Raw genomic sequence first — 16,661 nt, 5'->3', positions numbered from 1 at the left:
GCAAAATAAGATATTTTGATAGATGTTGTTAACCAGACCCCATTCACTTGCATTGTCCATACAATAGAAGTAAATGTGGGCCAGTGCTGTTCGATCTTAGGTTTTAGGTGAACCGTCCCTCAGAGAAGCTTAATTTGGCCAGTTTTGAGGTTGTACATGTCTCGGATGTTGGGTAAGAGTTTGTCCAAAGTAATGCATGGTTTCCCCCACTTGACATTCAGCATTTTCCCCTTGTGCCTTGGCAGCGGTCCTACGGAACAGTCCTCTTCCTTCGCTTTGAAATGTGTTTGTATTGCAACCGTATATCTTTGCTTATTACCAGCAATAATAAAGCCAGGCCCAGAGGCAGTGAACATTATGAGTGAGATTATGGATGTTTGGCCTCTGCGTGTTTTTGAAGGTGATGTTTTTGTTTGTATTTAAAAGTGTGATTTCCTCTTTCCTGTTCTCAAAGCGTTATGGACTCTTTACAGCGACTCCCGACCACTTGTAAAGCGGCGGAAAATACACTTGTATGTCGAAGTCTTCCATCCACCCTTAATCCCTGTTTCAATTTAATACATAATTCAGTCGATATGGTGATTGGCTGGTTCTCAGGTCATATGCTCATATGGTTATGCAGAATTGAACAACAGGCATTGGGTTTAGGAACACAGGCTCCATTTAACTGATTGACTCTTGTGCATCGGACTCGCTCGCAGGGTCATAGACGTGGCAGTGGTGTTTGAATTGAGCTCTATATACAAGTGTCCAGCATATGAGGTGAACGCAGGGGGTTTGGAGTTTCCTCTGGGTTCAGTACACAGCGCAGGACTTTAGGGAGTAATTATGGCCCACGTGGAATCTGAACACATTTTTCTGTTTGTGAGATCACAGAAGTGTCTTATTTTCTGCCAGAAGAACCCCTAGACATTAGGTTTAACCTAAAGAAAACCTTAGTGGTTTAGGACAAAAAATACCTTCAATACTCATTATCATATTGTATCTGGATGTTTGATTTTGGGGTGGGGGTTATTTTATTTATGTGAATGTGTAAATGTGCGTGTATACGCAAGTGTCCAGTTCATATTTCACCCCAAAAATAATATATTTAATAAAAATTAAAGGGTAACACTTGACCATAAAGTCTCATTTTTTTAGCCAATATACAAATATTTACAGCATTCCTTGGACTTTGGTGATGTTTGTTAAAGGGATAGATAGTTCACCTACAAATGAAGTTTTGGAATCATTTAATCATTTCATTTCCGTGTCATTTCAGAAAACAAAAGAAGATATTTTGAAAAATGTCGATAAAGGAGCAACGGCAGTGCTTATTGACTTCCATTGGTTTGGTGTCCATACAACAGAAGTAAATGGACAGCACCTTTGTCTGGTCTTTTGTGAAGAAAGTGCAGGTTGTTTAAAATAACGAGAGAAAATGTTAAATTTTTGGGTAAACTATCCCTTAAGTATAAATGTTTATGGTTCACTTATGTTAGTTCATTGTGCGTTAACTAATGCCAACACCTACAGCGTCTGATTTGGCAAGTCTATTAGTGAATTCTCACAAAATAAAGTTTTGTTCATTGTCAGTTCATGTTAAGTGGAACCTTATTGGGACATAATTTTTTTTCTGATCTGCGTGTATTTCAACGGTTACTCTTTCAGCTCGTAAACCTCCAGCCACATTCGTCCGCTTGTCTGTAACAATTACATCACTTCACATGCATCCACAAGGACATGCTGCAGAAAGCCCTCACTGTCTCTCGCCATAAAGATAATTTGTTAACAAAGGCATGCAAATTCCTGGGAGAGATTCGCACTCTTGATGGCGAGAACGTTCCAGTATCCAGCCATCAAGTTCAAGAATGCACTGCTGATACTAAACAACTGTTATCAGGAACATCTTCGCTAACATTGACAGCCCTTGAAATGTTTGTTACGTCTGCTATGTCGCCCAACCCGTGTTTGGATGGAAAAAAAGTCATTCTGGCTTCTGGGAATTTTTTTGGATATGTGGTTACTTTTAGACCAGTTCATGCTTGTGAAATGCTTTCTTGTGTCTACGCAGCTGATAAAGTAAACATGGACCGAGGTGCAGAATCATCCTTTAAATCTGCTATCCTTTAAGTAGTGTGCTGACCATCTGCTCCGCTGTGAGGTCCCCAAATCCTTTGAGAGCTCAGTGAAGTGCGCCTCTAATACTCTCCTTATGGCCCTTACGCAATCGGGGTTGGCCTTCAACCGAGGTGCTTGTTGTCAGTGGGTTTGGGTGTGCAGTCATGCCACTTTGTGTTGTGTTGTAAGAAGGAAACCAAAGTAAAATACAGGTTTAAACATTTAGCAGGTTGATCTGTTATTTAACCATTACAATCTCTGGTGTTAATTTCTTTGACGATAACGTAAAAATACTAATTTTACTGTTCCCTTTCGCAACACATGTTCTTTTGCATGTTAAACAGGAAGATAAATAGATACATGTTTGGGAACTTGATTTTACACTCGATAATTAGGTTGGAATTTAAAAAACAGTTGTTCCATACCTTATATTTATTTAAACATGGTTTTGCTTTGGTAAAGGTATGTTAACCATATTTTTTGTGGATTTATTACCATTTTGTATACTTCAAAAGAAGTGATTAATTTGTGTTTACTTGTTTTCGCTGTCCTTTTGAAACTATGTTTATCCAAACTCACTGTTTTTATGGAAATGCAAAAAAGGCTGTACTTTTTCAATGAGTACATGTTGTCATAGTTAACAAGCATTTTTGAGAACTTTTAATTGGTTAGATATTTGCAAAACCATACAGTACATACAGTGTAGGGTGACAAATAATAAGGATTTATGGGAACAAACGATGGAGATATAAGGTTTCAGAAGGACAGCAGCTAAATGCGAAGTTAGTGAAACGATACATGCATCTTAGGCTTCAACTAAAGTCTGTTTATGTAGGTCGTGCCATTTGGCGGCCATGTTTGCAATGCCTCTGTGCACCTATATGCGGCAGGTAAAATGCGTTCTAAATGTAATTTTGCACTGTGAAAAGCATTGCTGAAAGGGACGAACACAAAGTGTCGTCTCGGATAAGAAGGGAAAATGGCGTTGATATTTATTATTCAGTTTGCCCGCGTTATCGAAACTGCTTTGAAGAACAGTTTCCAATCTACCTTTCGAAATTCCACATCTAGAGCCCTTCTGAGTGAGTAAGGCACTTGTGTGCCATTGATAATTTTATCCAAATTTTTTATAGCGGAAGCCTTAGTTTACAGATTATATTTAATATTTATTTTACAGCAAGTCCAAAGTCATTTCTATTTGAATAGGGAAAGGCATAGATTTCTTAAATTCCTGGCAAAAATCACAATAAGACATTATGTTTCCGATCAATAATTAAACATGACATGAACTGCATCATAACCATGGTTTGCTAAGCTTAAATTGCACCTTTTTCCAGGTCGCATCATCTTCACTAGAGCCCATCCCCAGAGAATCGTCAGTCTGTACTGATTGACGATTGGCTTGTATTACTGGGAGGCGGGACTTCCTTTGCTAGAGCGGCCATATTGAGGGTTGCATTCCTTGCCATTCATTGTAATAGCAGTGGCGCATCTTGTTAATATGAAATTCACCTTTTTCCAGGTCGCATCGTCTTCACAAAAGCCCCTCCCCAGAGAATCGTCAGTCTGTACTGATTGACGATTGGCTCTTATTACTGGGGAGCGGCCATATTGAGATATGCATTCCATGCCATTCATTGTATTGGCGTTGGCGCATCTTGTTATTTATTAATATCTTTGCTTCAACACACATAAGGGTTAGTACATAAAGTACTTTGCAAGTTTATCTTTCAAACAGAGATGGCAATAGAGGAAAAATGACATATTGTAGCTTTAATATTTTATAGTTAGATTATATAGTAACCTTGTAAAGTATTTCTTTGAATTTTGAAGTTTGTTATCAAGACTTGACTTCTGATCGTAACCCACCCATCCAGCATCATTCAATGTCATATGTAGACTCACGTGTGGATGATATGAATACCATTACTGTAGTGTAGAGATGTGAACAGAGGCTTCAGTGAGACCTGTCTGAGCACCTGAGAGCGCTGGCTGACGTCCAGATCTCAGTCTCACAACGCCGGGGTTCATTGGCTCCTGCTGAGAGACGGCAGAAGTAGACAGAGGCACATTGACCTCACAAGCACAAATAAATACACACCGCTCTGTGGAAACATCCAAGTCTATTAGTGTTTGAGTTGTTGTTTCAGAGATAGCCTGTGCCCTCAGCTCAAATAATGCACGAGACTGTGTGAAGATGCCAAGCTTCAGGTCTATGGGTATTATTTTAAGTAAATTATACTGTTTATTGCTGAATCTTTATAGTGTTATTGGATGTTTTATGTTGACATTTATGTAACGTTTAAAGCAATCAAGTAATTGAGCGATTTCGTTTTCTATGTACACAGTGCATTCGTGATGAATGGTAACCCTTGGAGACTATTCGGGCATTATTAAGTGGACGGTTGTGAATCGTGTTATTGTGTGTCTGTTGGAAAAGGTGGCAGCTGGTTATTTTGGCAGCGGACTGGAGTTCTGTGCTCTGTTGAGAACAGATAGTGACCCAGTATGTGGTGAATCTGTCCCTTCTGGATAGAAACTCTTAAATCAGTCACTTTTAATTGCTTACAAACTACAGCTAATGGTTTAACTAACTGTTGATTTGCACTATTTTGTAGACACATAAAACATTATGCATTAAGCAGTGGTTGCTATATAAATCACTATTGCTTAAATGAGAAATTGCAACAATATCGATAAAAAATATCTGTATTTACACAGTGATAGAAGTAGTTTTTTTTTTATGGTAATAATGATTTTATGATGAATGAAATCAGGCATCAAAACCTAAAAGAAATATACTTTGTAGATTATTAAAATATATTCAAATCAATACACATTACTTTATTTACAACAAAATAGTATCATAATATTTAGATTTTTTTTTAAACTAGACTGAAATTAACTGATGATCTATTTCCATAGGATTAACAATTTTCAGTAACAATATTACAAAGAGCACAATACAATTAAAGAACAAAAATTAAGGAAAATTAGACGGGTTTGTGACTGAAAAATACAACTAGATTTCTACATACGATTAAAAAGGGAATTGAGAATGTGAAACCCAAGGGGGGACTTTTTAAAGCAGGAAAAAACTAAACATTGAAACATTATCAATGCAAGTCACATGTTGGCAGCTCGACCAATAGGATCAACCAGACATTATATCGTAAACCTCCATGGCGTCTCGAATGCATATTGTATTTTTATAACAATATATATTGTGTTTGCGTCTGATTGCCTTTTGACATTGTGAAGCACTTTGGTCAAACATGGTTGTTTTTAAATATGCTTGAACTTGAACCTGTGCCACACTATATTTCTAAACCTCCATGGAGAAATGTTTCATAAACTTTTGTAATTTATGTTAAAAAGATATGCCATTTGATTTGAAAATGCATAAAATACATACTGTATTAGAATTATATTATTTTGATTGTCCTCCTTGTTCTCTAGTCTAGATGACTTGGTTGTTCACAAATTTTTATTTTCTCTCTTTCTCAGTCTTTCTCACTCTTTGTTTCTCTTTCAGTTGTGATGTCTTGAAGCAGCGACCGGCCCCTTTGAAGGATGTGCAGTGAGTACTAATGGAAACTTCTGCTCCAATATGAATGTTCATGATGTTGGCGGGAGACGACGCTTCGAGGACTCCGAGTTCACCCTGCGGATCTACCCAGGGGTCATCGCAGAGGGTACCATCTACTGCCCCGTCACCGCCCGTAAGATCACCTCAGCTGCGGAGGTCATCGAGCAGGTCATCGACCGACTGCGGCTGGATCGGACACAATGCTACGTCCTGGCAGAGGTGAAAGAGTTCGGTGGAGAAGAATGGATCCTCAACCCTACCGACAGTCCCGTCCAGCGCATGATGCTATGGCCCCGCATGGCCCTGGAGAACCGCTTCAGCGGCGAGGACTACCGCTTTCTGCTGCGGGAGAAGAACCTCGACGGCTCCATCCACTACGGCAGCCTGCTGATGTGGTTGCAGGTCACGGAGGAGCGACGGTGCATGATGGAGCGAGGCTTCCTGCCACAGCCCTTGCCGAAGGACTACGACGATCTTTGTAACCTTCCGGATCTCAACGAGAAGACCCTGCTGGACAACCTGCGCAGTCGCTTCAAGCAGGAGAAGATCTACACCTACGTGGGCAGCATCCTCATAGTCATCAATCCCTTTAAGTTCTTGCCCATTTATAACCCCAAATATGTCAAGATGTACGATAATCACCAGCTGGGAAAGCTGGAGCCACACATTTACGCGGTGGCCGACGTGGCTTACCACGCTATGCTGCAGCGCAAGCGGAATCAATGCATTGTTATTTCAGGGGAAAGCGGCTCGGGCAAGACTCAGAGCACCAACTTTCTCATCCATCATCTCACGGCGCTAAGTCAGAAGGGGTTCGCTAGCGGTGTGGAGCAGATCATTTTGGGTGCTGGACCGGTCCTGGAGGTGAGACCTGGTTTCATTTACATTTATGCAGATGCTTTTATCTTAAGGGACTTACAGTGCATCCAAGATATACATTTTGCATGCGTGTTTCCTGGGAATCGAACCCATGACGCTTGAGCTTATAGCCAATTGAACTCAATTGAACACTTTGTTTATATGAATTATTGATGATAGATGATCAAAAGTTGGTACGAAAGCGTTTTTTTATAGATTCTGTGAATTCCCCGAAGTTAGTCTTCCCGTCAAAGCTTATGTCCATATTAATTCAGATGCTAGAAAAGTACAGTTTGGCTTTGTTGAATAGAAGCGTTGTGCTGTTGGAGTTCAAATGAGGTTTATTTGAAAAGTGTAAGGACTGTTTTAAAGGAGCAATGTGGAGATTTTTTACCGTTTAGGTCTACTGTAGAAACAAAATGGCGAATTCCATGTAAGGGAACCCGTGGTGTATGTAGATAGAAATAGCTCATTCTGAGGTAATAAAAACATAATGCTTCATAATGTGAAGTCTTTATAAACATCTGAAGACATTTCTTTCTATAAATCCTCCAAAAAATACTCACAGCACCTAAAAGGGATGCGAATATTGCCAAAGTGCCATGTTTCGTCTTTGTCTGGATTGGTTCTAGTAGCATGATGTTGGCCATTATGTGGACAAAACTTTAAAAACATGTCTTTACATAGTGGCCAAAAATGTTCAAATCATAGGTTATGAAATGTATACAACCCTTAAACATCATCGAGGTGCCTTGAAATATGTAGCAGTGTTCGATGCGTTGACGTAATTTCCCCTTAAAACATAATTCTTTGTTGCTCCGACTTTTTTTAAAACATTCAGTAGCATTAAGCTTTCTCCACATCCTTGGATTCGACTGGAAACTGATGTACAGAATGAATTCATTGCTCTAAACTGGTGTAAGAGGCTAAGTTTTGAGCAAAGTGAGTTTTGATAATGTTTTGAAGCACACTGGTTTAAAGATATGCTTAAGGCTCACATATTCATGCTTAAAGCCACAAACTGTTTTATTTATATTTTAATGTCAGAAGGGCTTTATGGTGGTACACAGCTTTGTTTTCATTGGCATCTTTTTAAATGAAACGTCTTTAATATGACTGTCCATTCCTGTTGTGGCTATATTTACTAGTGCTTGCTGCAAAAATCCCACGTTACTTGTACATCATACATCGGATTGTTTTCCACTTCCAGATTGTCGCTTTCAATGACAGAAACTTGTCACTGAAAATGTTGCATTTTACTTGACTTTGTAAATACATGCAGTTTAGACTTGTTGCTTTCTATCACATGGGCTAGATTAGTCCTACTTTTCAAATAAAAAATAAACTCTTGGCTACATCTATGGCAGGGTTTGCATACGCTCTTTCCTCAAAGTGATTTGCAGTGCGAACACATTATGTGTGTTTCCAGGAGATTCAACCGTGATCTTTGCACTCTTTACTAGGGCTGGGTTTTGTGACCAAATTGGCGATTTGATTCTATTCTTATTTATATGGTTTGATTCGATTCAATTTAGATTTCGATTTGATTCAATATTGGCTAGTTATCAGTACTAAGATTAAAAGGCAAGTTTTGCAGACATGGAATCCATATTTAAATATATTCTGGTACCCCTTCTACTCAGCTATATTAGTAAAATACACATTTACAATAACAGAGCACACACAATTTTGTTTGGAATTTGCAATTTTTACTTTGGGTAACCAAACAAGTAACCAACATTTTTGACAGTTAAATTCATAACAAGATGAAACATGTTAAAACAGATTTTTACATTCAAAACGGGCCCATAAATATCAATGCCATTGATGGTGACATCTTCAGGACGAGAGGCGAAATACAGATATTCCCTTCCTAGAAGTAAAGCACATGCATTAAGAATGGATTCGGGGATTTCCCAAATCAATATTGTTTCATTAAATTGAAGATCGATTAAAATCCATATTTTATACTCAGCCCTACTCTTTACACAAACTACAGGAGCACTAGGTGACCGTTTGAAATGCTCATCATACTTTCAGTAATCTGATTTATCGCGCTGTATCATCCTCTTTCTTTGTTTGCTTTCAGAAGTTTCTTTTGCTCTGTTACCATCATAATCCCGTGAAGAATAATATTTTAGAAAGATCCACGGCTATTCATGCGATACACTGTTGACACAGTGTCTCAAACAAAGAGAGAGTGAGTTTAAGGCTGTTTTTTTACATTCCAGCGATGCCATTAAGTCCACTTTGTTGCCGTATGACTGTCTTTTGTTCTTTTTACATATGCACCAAAAATAAGACATTCGAGATAAAATCATAGATGGCCTCTTGTAATTTATTGGTTTTATAAAATGCTGATTTTATAGTAACAGCAATATGAATGTATTCATGTTAAAATATCACAACAAATCTTTTAAATAATATAAATTAGTAGAAGGTGCATTTAATGTAGAATTTATAATAAATAAATGAAAGAAATGTATTAATGTAAATTTGCTCACAGGCGTGCATTATTCGGTTACATTGCATTGTATTGTCAATCGTGAGATTAACGTTTAATGTCAGCCTCTACACAAGCTTGGATTTCATTCGACACAAATGCAAATAAGTCTTTGGAGGATAGAATGTTGTGTACCTTTGCGTCGATTGTTTAACCTTCAAAACATAAGCTTTTCCAAATGATTTATTTATGACTTAAAAATAATTAAAATAATAATTGGATTCAAGTAGTTGACTCAGAATCATTTTTTTATTGTCACCCACAGACTCACCAAAAGGCTAGTGCTTATATTAAATGGGTTAATGTCGGGCCATGTGGTCCACTTGAATGGCTCTTGAGTGGACAGAACTCTCTTTAATTGTTTGCAGAGTGAGATCTTTAAGTGCAAGCAAGTTAAAGGGACAGTTCGTCTCAAAATTTAAATTCTGTCTTCATTTACTCACCCTTGGCCTCCATTGACTACCATAGTAGGAAAACTACCTTCTTTTGTGTTCAACAGAAAAAAGAAATTTATAAAGCATTTATCCTACAATGGTAGTCAATTGTGACCAAGAACTGTTAGTTACAAGCATTCTTCCAAATATCTTTCTCTGTGTTCATCAGAACAAAGAAATGTATACAGATTTGGAACAACTCGAAGGTGAGTAAATAATGACATTTCTGGGTGAACCGTTCCTTTAATGCTGTTTGTAATATAAAAGTTAAAAATCTTAAATCCATTTACTTTTTCCCTTAACATTCACAATTCCTAATGGATCAAATCAAGTCCTACATTTTTTTCTCCGTCATTATCATCAATACACTCTTAAAAATAAAGGTGCTTAAAAGGTTCCTCACAGCGATGCCATAGAAGAAGAATTTTTGTTTCCAGAAAGAACCGTTCAGTCAACGGTTCTTCAAAGAACCATCTCTTTCTTACATTTTCATAATCATATCCTTTTTTCACCACAAGAATATTTTGGGAAACAGAAAGGTTTTTTATGGAACCATTTAGACAAAAAAAGGTTCTTTTTATGGCATTGAAGATGTTAAACGGTGCATTGATCACAGATTTAAGATCAAGTTTGTGTAAGATGATAAACCTTTTTGCTAAAGCATGTGACTTGGGCTGGTATTAAAGGACCATAACGTAGGTTCAGGATGAACTCTACAGCCACATTAAAGTGGGAAATGAACTGTATCCTGATGGCGTACAGCAATTTGTTCTTCTTTAGCAGGCTATTGTATGAAGTTATAATCCTCTCTAAAGCTTAACATTTCTGCTCGAGTGAGAATATCCGTTTCAATGGCTCATCACGCGCTGGCGTTCGGCCAGAGCAGTAGCTTTTATAGTTAGGAGTTGCTGTTATGAGTAGGCTAATGTGTACTGAGGATTATTCATCCAACAAACCTGCTGTGATATTGAAAGAGCTATTGATTCAGTGCTTAGGCTTTGTGGGCTGTTGGTATTTTTGGTCAAGGCTATATTTCATTGTCACTGATGAGACAGTTTGTTAGGATTCTTGTCATCTTGCATGTACTTTGTGTTATTTTTTTTGGTATGTATTTTGGTATTGGTATTTATGTGTTTTGAAGGCAACTAAATGGATTCTTCATAATTTTAACCTTCAGTAGGCCTCATTTATGAAACCGAAGGAATTTCTCCATAAATTGGCAGTATCGTTCTTTTGTTGTATTGAGTTTAGTTTAACAACTCATGCACATATTTGTGTTTCATGAGGGAGATCCAAAGTCAAGGTTGTCCAGCAAGTTTAGAACTACATTCAGCATTTTGTTAACTTTGGTGCAAATGTGAGTTTTAGTGGGATGTGTGTGTGTGTGCATGTGATAATATGTATGCCTGAGTATGTTTACATGGGATTGGTAATGTGTCTGTATGTATGCTTGTGTGTTGTGTGCATGTGCATATATGTGTGTGCGGATCGGATTTGGAATGTGTGTGTGCGCTCGTGTTTGTTAGTGTTTGTTCGTTTATTTATTCATGTGTGGTCATGTTTGTGTGTATATGTTTAAGTATGTGTGCATGTGAATATTTGCATTTGTGTTTTTGTGTGCGTATGTTTGTGTTGTGTGCTGTGTATGTTTGTATGTATGCTTGTGTATGCATGTGAAAGTGTGTTTGTGTGTATACGTGCGCATGTGAATTTGTTATTAGTCCTAATGCACTACTGGGATTATTGTGAATTAATGCTAGCAATGGGTGGGGCACACAGAACGAGGGATTTACTGTACATCGAGACTGCTGTTTTCATCCTCCTGCACATACTTAAGAAAATTACATTTTGAACATCAGCCGATGAAGGATTTAGCTTGGTGTGTAACATCCATGGTGGTGTCAACATTAATCCAAAGGCCTTTCCCTGTCTGATAAAGTCATTTGGCATAATCAAATGGCGTTATATTAAATTGACAGTTTGTCTCTGGAGTGTATATTCTCTTATAAATTCAAGCTGTTTTTAGATTATTCAACAGATGAACTTCAAATTACACCACAATTACAATTGATTACCCAAAGGATTGACTCAGGATCAAAGGTGCAGTGGGAATACTATGAATAGGGGATAAAGATCTTTGCACATACAGTCCGAAATTTTTGCATGCGTTTTATTCGTCAGCGTCAATGCTTGACGGATTTCGTTTCTGAAGCGTGGATCGACTCGATCATCATAGTGACGACAGCCAATCATATTGTTTTCCGGTGGACTAGGTTATATGCATAAGGCGATCTAATCGGCTGACGTCTGCATCGGCGCTTAAAAATATGCAGCTTCTGCATATCTCATGTTAATCTTGAGTACATACAGAATAGTATCGGAACCTTCAAATATCCGTCTTTAGTTTAATCACATTTATAAAAGACAGATACAGCTGTACGATTATTTTCGAAAACATACGACGCGCGGGGGGGATTGGAGTAGGGGGCAGAACAAAAGCACATAGTTTCCAACAAAACACAGCCATATGACTCAGTTTCACTTACCTCGTGCATACTTTTCGTATCATGTCCGGCATCTTTTTAAGGCTGGGAATGCACCATGTGTCAGTTTCAAACGATCTCCAAATCCAGCGTTATATTCACCGTTCATATAACATTCCTCACTAAATGCAGTGAACAAACAAACACAGCTGAACTTTGCAAAAGCAGTGCTCTCTCTCTCTTGCTGTAGATTGTCGTGTGCCCATGCTTCTTCTCCAGTTCTCCTTGGTTGACGCGTGGGCATGCTCTTTCATCTGGCTCTTGTAGGTAGACACCTGGGCCTGCTTTTCTGGGAGGATTGTCCAAACAGGGACTTCGAAAAGTTGTTTTATAGCAGTCTTCACCATGCAAGTAGAAAATACTTTGTGTTGTATAACTGAACTTTAATAATTTTCCATACTTGGTAAAACCCCAATATTAAATTCTTCCAAAAATGCTTCATTTTAGTTTCCTATTTTCCAATCATTTTTGCATCCATACTGAAAAAATTAAAGCTCATTTACGTCAGGGTAAATACTCCAATGTAGCTCAGAAGAATCATTCAGCGTGTTCTTTGTTAACATGGTTTATTTTACTTTACGACGATTTAAACAGTTTACCTACATGTTCATGCATAGCCAGGCCTTTGTATGAATTGTATTGTGTTAAACATTGCATAGTAAACAAAGCACTGTCTGTGCCAATGAATGGCTTTCTTTCGCTTAAAGCTGTGGCTTGTACTTATTCAAACTGATCATGGGTTTTTTCTTTCTGTCTTCTAGAAATAACATCTCAATTAGTGACAGAGACATTGTATGGTACTATTACAGTCCGCTGTAGATGCACCTCTATACTGTACATAGCTAAAGACATGTACGGTTTTTACTCAACAATGTCTCATTTGAAGTGTTTTATAGCCACAGAAACGTAAATTTTAAAGTCTGTGTCATTTAAGAAGATCATAAGCCATTCCGCGATGTCGATATGTAAAATAATGACACAAATGTTTGTGTTTAGCTGTAGTCTAAGAGACACAAAAGATGATGCTTTCTTTCCCAAGAAAGAACAGAAATATGCATGTTGTGTTTATATTTTCTCAGTTTTTTTAATTATTAACTTAAAATTATAATTAACATAATTTATATAATAATATACATTGATTGTACATACCTGAATTATTTGCGTATTGCATATTTAGTTATTTAGCAAGCTAGGCCCCTATCACTTATTCTATTTTTGCATTTATCATGTACCCATACTATTAATTCAGACACCAAGCTTGGATGTTCTTTTAAACATAAAAAGATGAAACATTTTTATACGCTTCATGAGTGCCTCTGTTGACGTGACCTCTAAAACCTGCATCTCTGTGAACCTGCTTTGCTGCGTGTGTTGTTCCTTTGCACTTTAACAAGTTGAAGTCCCTCATTTGGGTGGAATAGTATTTTCTGGTCTAAAGTTATTTTGTCACCCTCTTGGTTTGAGCTGAAAACTCTTTTGGTTCTATGTAACTTGGTATATTCGATTTCTGTTGACATCTTTAGCTCATTTGTGTTCTATGCTTTGGCCTATGACATGTCATTTCCTGTGTAACTTTGACCTGTATTACATACAGTCAGACTGAGGATCAGCGTTACCACCCTGTTAAGAATAAATCTTTCGTCATTGAGGAATGTTGCCTGTGGCGTAACTGGTATGTCTTCCAAACTGTCCACAACAGTCGCTTAAAGTGGCTGTATAAAAGGCTGTTTTGTTGGGCAGACGCTTTTGTAGTGAGTTATAGTTTCAATTTCATTGCCACTTTACTTTACTGCAGGTTGTTTTGATGTTTAACAATCCAGTGCAGAGGTCACCGGTTACAGGACCGCAGTCTACATCCGGACCCTGGATCGCTTCCATGCAGACTGCAGACACATACTTTTTTTTACTTCTGACACACATTTTCATTTACATTTTTTTTACATTTTTAGGCATTTGGCAGACGCTTTTATCCAAAGCGACTTACATTGCTTTATCCTATACATTTTACATAGTTATTTGCAATCCCCTGGGATTGAACCCACAACCTTGCTACAGGAAAGCTTTTCTCAGTTGCTTTTCCCGCCACATAGAATGTTTTATGTTTCAATGACCTCAGGGTGTGCATTATTTTATAAGAATTCAACGGACTGGAGTCAATTATTCCGCTTATACCACGGTTGCTTACCACGTTGTTCTTACCAAATCGTCCAGCCCTATCATCAAATGTATTGTATCAAATGAGCTGGAAACACTAGCGTGCTGTTTGATTCATCTGTTGTTATGCATGTACCCGTCGCATGCAGTGTTCCTTTATTTTATAGTCATGCAGTGCAGAATTTTTACAGAGCAGAATATTTCCTGCTGGGTTTCGATCCCATTGGCAGACGTTCTGCAATGTTTCCATCATGACCTCAGTGAGTACAGTGTGTGCCGGACAGATACCTGTGTCACGCACCAGGGTGTTGGAGAGAATCTTTGTGTTCGTCAGATTCTCAGGGCTGTGGGTGGGATATTTTACTGAAGTCTATCAGCCTCCCCTTCTCCAACAGCTAAGCCGGCCCCCGTGTGATTACTGCAGTCTGTGTTTCTGGTGACCACCTGTTTTTTCGTTCTCTTTCGTTTTAAACCTTTAGGGATGAATTTTAGTTTTTGGGTGAACTGTTTCTTCAACCATCAGCTAAGAGGCCACGCAAACAGAAAGTTGATGTGTTATGAATGATTTGCATATAGAGTGCTTTCTGGTCATCCCGACAGGTTGAGATGTGAGCGTAGGGCTTGTCTAGGTTATTAGTGTCGTGGGAAAATGTCTAAAGCAAAGCCAGTTGAGCTGGGTAGAATCGGAAAGCAGAGATAGTGGAGCTGGACACGATCCAGCCTCGCCCCGCTGAAGCTGATAACGCGCCTTCTTTGGATTTCTGAGATATTTCGGGCTTTACAATGATACAGTAGCTGCTCTCTTTGCGCTTTACATCATATCGAGTATGAAGTTGAATCAGATAAAGATCAGGGAGAAGATGCTGTCTCGCTAATTGTGTCAAATTCAGCTCATAAATTGTGGGAGAAGGGTTTAGTGTAATAAATAACAATTTGTCGATTGTCTTGTGGGAGAGTTTCATGAGAAAAAGCTCATGCACGGTAATGGAAACCACTCCATGCTTGAAGGCATCTTCGGTTTAGTCTGTGAAGTCTCAACCCATACTTGTGCTTTTGCATTTGTCCATTTCGCCGATTGGTTGAACCAAAGTGACTCAGTTTTATTATTGCATGTTTAGAACTTGTGACCTTGATGTTTGCAAGCGTCGCTCTTTACCAGTTATCAAATAATGCTTTGACACTACGAACCTAAAAATGTCACTATTTTTAAAACGTAGGAGTTTTCTTCCCGAGTTACAGAGATCGTTGCTTTTTCTCTCCCGTCTGTAAGGTTATGCATTACATTCCTGTTGGGTTTGGGAATCTCCTCCTCACACTTAAGTTTGTATCAGGTCTGGCTTTCTTCTTTTTGTCCACAGCCTGTCAGTGTATTAACGGTGCCCTTGCCTAGCTGGCGACTTCAGAAAGAGGGAGTGTTTCGTGCAACCCCGCTGCCATCAACGGCCGGATTAATTCTTGCCTAATGTGCCGCTGACTAAACCGTGAGCAATACAACGGCGTGTTTAAAAGTCATCTTTACGCCCACCGGCGCACAATGCACGCGCTCCCTTACCAACACACCCACGCACACTTCCCATAGGGCGGGAATGGCATGCAGTTGCTTTATTTACTGCAAGAGAAACGTCAACTTTGTGTGCTTGACTTGGTCATCTTGTTTGTTTGAATGAATGGAATTCCAACTAGTTATTTTTATTTAATGTATGTGGATCAATATCATTAGGCCTGTGGTGTGGCAAGTTGTATTTGCACAGTTTTGTATTTGTGTGTTGAAGGGTTTGTTATCTGTGTACTCGGAGATAAAAGTGGACAGATTTACTTAGTGCTTGGTTGCCTGGAAATCTAGCTACCCAGAACTTATGAAAGTTTAAATTTAAAGGTGCAGTATCCAGAAAAAATATTTGAATAAACTTGAATTGAACTTGCGTTATGCATTATAATGGGTTAAGGGTATGAAACATTATAATTGTTCATGTGTATCTCATGCATTAAATGTTGTTGTAAAGAATTATAAACAAATTAAAAATGCAAAGTGACAATGAAATGACCGTGACCCGAGGTAGTTCGGATATGCGGTAGAAAATGGAATGCACAATGAAATGATAAGTGTTATAATGTATTAACTGTAGTTACAATTATTCATGAGAAATTACAGTGCATTGTTTGGTGCATTACAAGGCATTATACATTAAAACTACTTTTGTAGTGCATTATACATGTATGTGTTACTGTTTTTTTTTAACAAGGTTTAAGCTTAAAATTATAATGCGTATTTTTTTAACCTTTTTTGCCCTAAATCATTAGTAGTACTCACGCTTTGTTTGTCACTGGGTTTTGCAAATAAGAATCAAATAAAAAGTATTAAAAAGCGCTTGTAGTCTAAGAAAACATATTTAATCCTTTAAATGGTAGATAGTTTTTTCCATTCCCTGAAAAACAGGGACATTCAAGTTTCCGAAATGACACAGACTATTTTATTGAAT

The 16,661-nt window shown here is 38.1% G+C and overlaps 1 protein-coding gene across 8 annotated transcripts in view; it reads left to right on the top strand.

Annotated features, from left to right (window-relative positions):
- The window catches only part of myo9aa (myosin IXAa), a 98,035-nt gene that overhangs the window by 11,834 nt on the left and 69,540 nt on the right, over positions 1 to 16,661 (top strand). For all 8 annotated transcript variants that reach the window (XM_056759499.1, XM_056759425.1, XM_056759278.1 and 5 more), the window contains exon 2: positions 5,636 to 6,553. In XM_056759499.1, the coding sequence (XP_056615477.1) occupies positions 5,711 to 6,553 (843 nt within the window). In that variant the 5' untranslated portion in view covers positions 5,636 to 5,710. The remainder of the gene's footprint in view (positions 1 to 5,635; positions 6,554 to 16,661) is intronic.

The sequence above is a fragment of the Triplophysa dalaica genome, chromosome 1 (genome assembly GCF_015846415.1).
Source record: "Triplophysa dalaica isolate WHDGS20190420 chromosome 1, ASM1584641v1, whole genome shotgun sequence".
NCBI classification, from domain to species: domain Eukaryota; kingdom Metazoa; phylum Chordata; class Actinopteri; order Cypriniformes; family Nemacheilidae; genus Triplophysa; species Triplophysa dalaica.
The sequence above is the reverse complement of the archived record's forward strand: the minus strand, read 5'-3'. Positions and strand labels throughout refer to the sequence as shown.